At 42.6% G+C, this 8,402-nt stretch overlaps 1 protein-coding gene across 2 annotated transcripts in view; it reads right to left on the reverse strand.

The window, feature by feature from the left end:
* Nucleotides 1-8,402, reverse strand: part of usf2l (upstream transcription factor 2, c-fos interacting-like) — a 28,996-nt gene extending 20,594 nt beyond the window's left edge. Inside the window, exons 1-6 of one of the 2 annotated variants that reach the window (XM_080006041.1) lie at nucleotides 8,273-8,402; nucleotides 7,898-7,965; nucleotides 6,727-6,813; nucleotides 5,133-5,246; nucleotides 4,304-4,457; nucleotides 2,948-3,035 (exon numbers count right to left, since the gene is read on the reverse strand). In XM_080006041.1, the coding sequence (XP_079862167.1) occupies nucleotides 2,948-3,035; nucleotides 4,304-4,406 (191 nt within the window). In that variant the 5' untranslated portion in view covers nucleotides 4,407-4,457; nucleotides 5,133-5,246; nucleotides 6,727-6,813; nucleotides 7,898-7,965; nucleotides 8,273-8,402. Of the gene's footprint in view, nucleotides 1-2,947; nucleotides 3,036-4,303; nucleotides 4,458-5,132; nucleotides 5,247-6,726; nucleotides 6,814-7,890; nucleotides 7,966-8,272 lie in introns of those variants that run through there. The other variant, XM_080006042.1, reaches the window with a different exon arrangement.

Here is an 8,402-nt window from a genome sequence, read left to right on the forward strand (position 1 = left end):
ATGCAGGAGGAGGTTTGACAGGTGACCTCACAGTGGAGGTTCATCTCTTTGAAGAATCAATACTTTATTTTGTACTCGAACAAAGATTCAAATGTGAAGATTCCTAATGTTTTGCATCGCTTTCCCAAGAGACATGTGCTGTTTGTGACGTTTTGTCCTAAGCAGTTTGTCATACGTTGCACACTGTGATTATATCAATTTGAAGATTTTGTAGAATTGCAGCTGAAATGTAAATATGTTTAAATAATACACAGGGTCATGCAACATCAACTGTGGAAAATGTGGCCATGACTGCAGAGATAGTTAATATTTTCACTAAAATGTCATGTTTACAAATTCAAAAAAGGAAGCAGACATTTAAGAGGCTTATCAAAAAGCTATGGCATAGATCTGCCTCTTTTTTTACCCAGCTGCCAATGGAAAAGAAATCAAATTTAAAAAAACTGAAATACTCCCAGGTCATTACTTGTTTGGTCACATATTCTGGTAAAGAGATAAAAACGTTATGGATTGTGGTCTCTCATATTTTAGATCTCTAGATACTTTTGTGTTGGCTGTACATTCTAAACTATGAAAGGATGCAGGATAAAAACAAAAACGAATAAATAACCCCACCAGACCTAGAGTGAAACAAATAGGGACAGGGCTGACTTTGAAACTGACACTAAAATGGTGCAGAGGGAGCAATCCCTTTCCAGATGAACAACTATGACCCAATTTTAAAATCCTACTGGAACAACTTTGCCACGAGCACATTTAAGAACAATAGGACTGGGTCAACAACGACGAAATGCTACATCTGCGTGTCAACGCATCGGGACCCGGGGGAAATCAGCAGGGGATTGTGGTTTGGGAGAGGAGGGAAGGGGATGAGCGGCTGTTTGCCAATTCTGCGTCCCTTTGATTGCTCCACTTGGTGCAGAGTTTGGGGTAAAAAGGATGCTGTCCTCACGGGGGGGGGCTTTATTCATATTACTAACACATACACCAATCATAATGTCACTTGAAAGGAAGGCCTTGGGGTTATGTCAGAAATAACTTATAAATAGTTCATAAAAGAGTAAACAAATAGTAACAAACATACTGGAAATAGGTACAATGGCGGGTGGGAAGAAAGCGTTGTGCTTCTAACAGGCAGCGACGCTCATCTTCCCATCAGAAAAGCTTGTTCCAGACTGTACAGCGTACTGAAACATCAAGCACCATCAAGAAGGAAATAAGAAACGGCCGATTTGCTAAAAACTAGGAGCAAAGTGCCTGAACTCAGTACCGCCGACCCACAACAAAGCAAACTGCAGATACAAGACCAGAGGAGCTTTTCTGCTAAAATCCTACTTGGACAGGCTGTGAACAACCTCAATCTTTACCCATATATTCAAACTGACAAGTTCTTAAACATTAAGCAGTTGTTGTTAGTGCTGGCAAGTTTGAACGCTTGCGTCGTTGTTAAGCTAATTTAACTTTTCGCACTGGGAGAATTGGGAACAGGCAGCAGTGTACCTGAGAAAAGCTAAAAAGTTGAATGAAGCAGGCGTTCTGTTTAAAGAAGCAGAGCTTGAAATACGGCTTCAAGTGGTTCCCGTCCTGGATTTGAACCGCTGCAGGTTTGATCCCCTTAATGTTTTCCCCTCCACATCCGGTCAGTGCATGTGTGTTACATATATAGAAAATATGCCATCGATGAAGACAAACCTCAATATACCAACTCTTAAGAACGCCTCTAAATGTTTAGGTTTGGGGTAAAAATAGCAGCAATGTGCTTTTGGCTCAGCGCTGATTAAATTACAGAACATGTCATGTGTTGGCAAAGTCACTCCATTTTACCCTGAAAAACAATGGAAAGAATATACAGGACCTGGGTCTTAAGATCCCAATTCTGCTCCACACATATTTATCCTCGGCTAGGCTTGTGACACGCAGTAAAAATAATGACTGGATTTACCTCTTCTCCTTGGCTGCTTCGTTAACTTGTCGTCTGCCATTATTACAAGCATTTGACAAACAGCCGCGGGGATTTCATGAACGTACATGGTCATTATTGTCAACTTGTGATTGGACATAAAACAGAATATTACTGGTTGAAGGAGACGTGCAGAGATCCCTGAGACAAGCGTGATGGCTTGTCAGAGAAGTCAAGACTCCACGTGCAACACCACAGCCTGGGCCGAGTCGGCAAGTGCACTTAATTAACAATCAATCTTGATCGAATCACGTCCATTAATAAGTACGACAGTGAAACCATCCGTAAATTGCTCCGTAACTACGTCTGCCATTGCCAGACTGGTGATGGTAATGACATAATTAAACCTCTTTCAATTGGTCACTATATTCCATGAAGGCTATGGTTAACTGAAAAAATAATAGTTGAGTTGGCGGGTTTCTTAATTATTGGGGTTTTTTTTGTTGTTTTTTTTAAGTACTTTACCACAGTGAGAAGCTGCAGCAGAGCGGTAGGTTTCTCAATAGTAAAGCCTTCAGGATAGTTGTGCAATGGCCACCCCAAGGATGGTAACCAACACTTTAACAAGGCCCGGGTTGAAAAGTAGCAAACTTAACCTTCATAACACCACCATGGTCACACTTTTTTACTTTTATCAGTAAAAAGAAATAAACATTTGAAAAAAATGCAGCACGACAGATAAAACAGCTGAACTGAAAACATAAGGTTGAAAGCCCAGAGTGCGGGTCAAATTAGATAGCTAAACAAACAATCCATGTTGTAGTAATAAATTACAATCGACTTTGGGCTGGTGGAATCTTTTTCCAGCAGCGAACAATTATGGATACATTTCCCCAACTTTTGAGCAGAAAATTAATAATTTTCACACAAAAAAAAGTCAATATCACAATTGATGGCTTGCTGCTTGGAAACAAAAATGACCAGAGGGCCTCATTCAAATGGTTGGTTTGTGCTGTATGGGGGGGATAAACACAGGCTGGTACTCACGCTGTGCAGGTTTCTGTGCGCGGAGCGATGGTTTGCTGAGATCCTGTCTGAAGGACGTCTGGAGCGGTCATCATGACGTAAAACTGACCTGATGAGGAACGGGAGATGGAGCGAAACAGAGGTTCAGAGCAGGAGAGCAAGAGGAAATTCAGAAAAAGAAAATGTTTCAACAAAAAGGTTACCATGGTTCCCATAAGGGTTGCGTGCCAGGGCAGAATCTCACCATTCAAGTCAATTTCCATAGACAGGCTAATAATTTGACTTTAGAGTTATACATGAGGAGAATTGCTACCAATTTCCCAGTTAACCATCAGATCTGACCATATGAAATATTTCACAGAACTAATTCTGTCTAATAGAGAAATTAAATACTTACATTTATTTGTGACTATGGCGGGATTTAAGCGGAAAATGGTTGCATAGCTTCCAAACAAAGTATTAGTAAAGTAGTACTACAATTTTCTAATAAATTAATGAATTGAAACAATATAATATATTTAGAATAGAATAAAATTAGACCGCCTCACGAAAGAGAGACTTCAGAAACAGACGATGGCAATTTGTCTTTGAGGAAATAACTGTTAACATGTTTAGCAGACTCTGTGGAACGATATGAAACAGCTGAAACTGGAACGACATGAAACCTTCGGGTTCCGCCGTGGTTTCAGGCTGGTAATTTGAAAACACAAGAAGAGGCAGCATTTGTCCCCTTGGAGGGAAAACTGATTCAGACAAATTACTAAACAGCTTTCTGATGTTGTGCAGAATTCACAGGCTATTAATCACATTCAGTGAGCAGGAAAATCTTTAGTGCAATTCCAGCCTCAATCATTAACATACAGTACAGCTACTTTCTATATTGTGGAACACAAGATGTTTATGGAGCACAGTTTAACTTCAACACTAAGCAAAGAAATTGCTTATTAACATCAAAACAATGAAATCAATCAATGACTGTCGGCACGATTAGAAAAATACAATCGTAAGTAAATTATTTAAGTCAGAATGAATATTCAAATTAGGGGAGGCAGAATTTGAGCAGAAAACTTGTGATTGTAAATTGACTATAATTCAATTCAAAACCAATGCACCTGACACTCAAGTCTGCGGGCAATACAGTAATTGTTCAAAAGTAATCAAATAAAACAAATTTTATATTATATAAGATGATGATATGCTTGTAGGAAGTGTGATTTGCTCAGATTCTATTTCGTTCAAAGTGAACAATGGGCCTCTGAGCAGCGTTGGATGAAAAATGCCCGAACACTACGCTGTATCTGTGAAGTGTTTTCTCCCCCGCGTCACATCCACCAGAAAGTGCTGGAACACTCCTTCACAGCGCTCCCCTCTACTCACCTCCTGCCTGGGTGAACGTGGGCTCAGCGATGGTCTGAACCGACACCGCCCCATCGCTCACTGCTGTGGCGGGGAAGTAGGCGAAGCGCGTCTCGGCTCCCATAGACCACCTTGCTGGGCTTCCCTAAATACTGAGGGTGTTGTGGATCACAGCCTGCGAGGACACAGCAGAGTAAGAACCACCATAATCACCAAGGTGCCAAGTGCATTTTTACAGATGCACAGACTTCCTCCTCTTGCGCTGAACCATCCCAACTGTCGGCGCTTTTTCCGCCGTCGTTCCGATAGAAAACCAGGCATGCCGAGGTATCAGAAGATCTAAGAACCTTTTTTTTTTTTTAAACATTAATCTGCAGTAAGAAGAAAGAAGAAGAAGAAGAAACAGTCTTTATTTATCACACAACACACCACACCGGTGAAATGGCTCCTCTGCTTTTGACCCATCCTGGCTTGTCCTTCCTCCGGGGGCACAGCCAGGAGCAGTGGGCAGCGTACGTGGACGCGCCCGGGGACCAGGTGATAAATGTCCATCGCTGGTCAGACAATGATGAGTGCATGTTTTTTTTTTTTTTTTTGGGGGGGGGTCCTTACTGACGTGAGGTGGAGGAAACCCCATGTGAGCACGGGGAGAACATGCAAACTCCACACAGAAAGGCTCCTGTTTGGGAGATAACCCACCGGAGCACGGTGCCAACAGCGCCCCAGGCGGGAATCAAACCCAGGACCTTGTTGCTGTGAGGCAGCAGTGCAATGCACTGCGCCACCGTGCCAACTGACACATATGAAAGATACAGTTTGATTTTAAGCGTAACGAGGGCGTGTCTGGTACCTGAGCCCCTGCCTGAGCGCCCGCGAAACTTGCAGTGGGGGCCACGCTCAATGCTCCCAAGTTATCCCTCCCTTCCGACGGCTGGTCCGTTACCTGGACAACGCGGTAGGCCACCTGTGGAGAGAGAGGGGTGGTCATTGCGTGTTCTCCAGAAACCTTTATGGCAGGAAGATGTGGACGCAATCCAGACGTAATCTTCGGGCTGAGAGATATTGACAAAAAGGCAATTGCAATTTCTTGACAAATACCCCTATTAAGTAAAAGAAAAATTGCTCCACTATACTGTCATACAGCCTTTGAGACATCACTTAACTATCACTATATTACGAAAACCAAAATCCCATTTCACACAATGGATACATTGATAGATATCGCGCAGCGCTACTTTACCTCACTTGCAGATGTGGTGGTTTCGGCCCCGGTTTAAGAGGTCCATTGACCTCGCCATGCTTGGACATATGCAAACGCTTCAGAATATGCCCAATTTAACCAAAAAATAAAATTTTAAAAAATGGAAAAAAGGAACAGGCCCCAGAAAACCCTCTTGTTTGTTCCAAAGAATCAGTATTTGTAGCCCCGAATCATGTGACTCACCTCATGACTGACATGTGACACCAGCCGCATGCCAATCCTGGACAACATTGGAATCACATGACCAGTCGCACCAGCGCTGTTTACGCCAAATAAGACACGCACATCTCTGGAATCCGATTAATTCACTCGAGTGTGCGTCACCCAAAAGAACCTTATAACTCCAACTTGTCTACAATGGTCTTATGAGGAATCTGTGAAGTTGGGCCGTCGTATTAACACACCGGCCTATCCAATTGCAGACAAGATAAAGGAAAAAAAAAAAAAAAAGATAAGATGGTACCTTATTGATCCAGAGTAGGAAATCGGTACTCGCAGTAAAACAAAAAAAAAAAAATAACAAATATCTCATTATGTTGGGAAAAAGAAAGGAGGATCTCCCCCAGCCAAATGATCTTCACAGTTAGAGGAGCACATTTTTTATACCATCATTAATCACTTTGAACGAGCTTTGTTACTATGGTATTAATCATTAGCCTATTATGTCAACAAATGTACTGAGATGTTTTATTGTCAGTGAGGTTTGGCACTGCTGTAACTTCTATAAAAAATGTAATATTAAGTAGGAGGTGCGTCACGCTGACACCTTCCTGCTGGGTCCAAAAACATGGACATTTGTCACTGAAGAATGAATTTGGATAAGAAAAAAAGACAAAAGACGAACACCACCATGTTCATGTGTAGACATTCCCAGCAGACTTAACAATCAAATCAGAAGCCTGTTTGGGAATCAAGTCGAGAGTATAGAGACAAGAAATGAGAAATAAGTATTCAAAGCTGAGCAGTCTCTTAGCCAATCCTGTCTAGACTAAATTTAGTGTGCAACGAATTCGACATAAATTCCGTGTGATGGTGTTGGATAGAAGATCTTTATCGATACCCAAGATAAATTCCTAATTGCAGGGACACTTAACTTCTTTCTGAAATGGACCATAACAGACGATAGAGCAAACCACTTGGCAGCAGAGTGGTTCAAATTATTCCGTTGTACAGCTGCACATACCTGCCCTCCCTCGGTGCGGAACTGATACTGGATGTTATCGCCTCCAAGCGCCGAGGACTGATGAACGCTGCCGATCGAAACGCCGCTCTGTGTCACAAGAAGGTGGAATCAAACCAAGTGAGGTAAAATGGACGTTTACCAAAAGAAGAAAGAAAACCATTAAAACAAATCAGACGGGCGCCTTGCTTGAACCAGTGTCTGGGCTTAAAACTGACACTGCACCCCAAATTGTGGACTACATACTGCTGTCCAGCCTTCTACCTTACAGCACGTTGGGGGTTGATGACAACAATGCAAGGAAACTTTAACCGACGTCTTGCCCTCGCAATGCGTCGTGGGATACGCTCGCTGTGCAGTGTTTGCATTCTAGGATATTTAACTGGCTGTATTACATCATCCTGGTTCTTTTCACACACTATTTAATGAACACATCCTAACTTGGCGTACTGAACCAGGCGCATGGGGGGCAGCGGGTTCATTCCCATTGTCCCTGTGTTCGAAGGGCAGTTCAGTGGGGTTGAGCCATGTCAAAGTGGGCTTCCAAACTGGAGGGGGCGACAAAGTCCGCTTCAAAGTGGACCGCAAAGGGGAACAAATGTGTCACTTCAGAGATATTTTACCCAGTATGCATTGCGTGATTATTGGAAGAGGATCTGAAAACAAATGCTGGTGCATAGCGCCACCCACTGTTTTACCTTTGTATACAAATTACCAATTGGGACACTATTATTTCCTAAATTGTGTGAGAACCTCATAATGTACAATCCTGGCTTATTTATTCAATTTGCATCAATTAATCTCGGTTGTGTTAGTTACTGGTTGTTGTCTCACACAACATCACACTTGGTTGTTGTAATGATCATTTTATCTTATAATGATCTTTTTTATTGCGTATATTTTCTATAATATGTTATGTTCTATTTAATGCTATTTAATGTTATGACTTACTGCTGTACTTTTCTGCTTGTTTATTTAATTCATCTACATGCATTTTTATTTTTTGTTTATGTTCTTTGTGAACCACTTAGTTATTTGGTTTCGAAAATTATGTTATTATGATGATTGTAAGCAAATGATTTACAAAAAATATAATAAATATAATAAATATAGTAAAAACACCAACTATGAAACTCACTGCCATATGCGCAAAAATGGTTAAATTACCATTTACCTTCGCTGGTGTGTTCAAGTTCCTCTTCTCGACTTTCGGCCGGAATTCAGATTTGGTTCTTTCACTGACTGTTGAAAAAAGAAAAGTTGCACCAAGGGTTAAACGATGTGACTCTGTTGTAGACGTCGTTTCGACCCAAGTGGCGGGGCTGTGCAAAACACCATTTAACACATAAAAACCCTTCACCACAGTCCCCTGACTACCAACAAGAGAGCCTCCGGGCAGATAGTTGGCAAAATGAAAGACAGTTTCCCAAACCACGAAGGAAATTACACGTCGCGGCACGGGGCGGGGGGGGGGCGGCAGCTAGCGTGCTAGCTAGCGTGCGCTTGGCACGCGTGCTAGTTCAGGGCCGGACCGGTTCAGTCGCTTTACCTGTCGGCGAACACAGTGCGTCCCAGCGTCGGGGGCCCCCCGGGGTGGGGACAGAAAGGCGCTCTTCCCGCACGGCGGGCGGAACAGAGGGCGGACGCGGGCGGTCGCGGGCGGTCGCTCGGGTCTGTTG

This window comes from Zeus faber (assembly GCF_960531495.2).
Source record: "Zeus faber genome assembly, chromosome: 8".
Classification (NCBI taxonomy): Eukaryota; Metazoa; Chordata; class Actinopteri; order Zeiformes; family Zeidae; genus Zeus; species Zeus faber.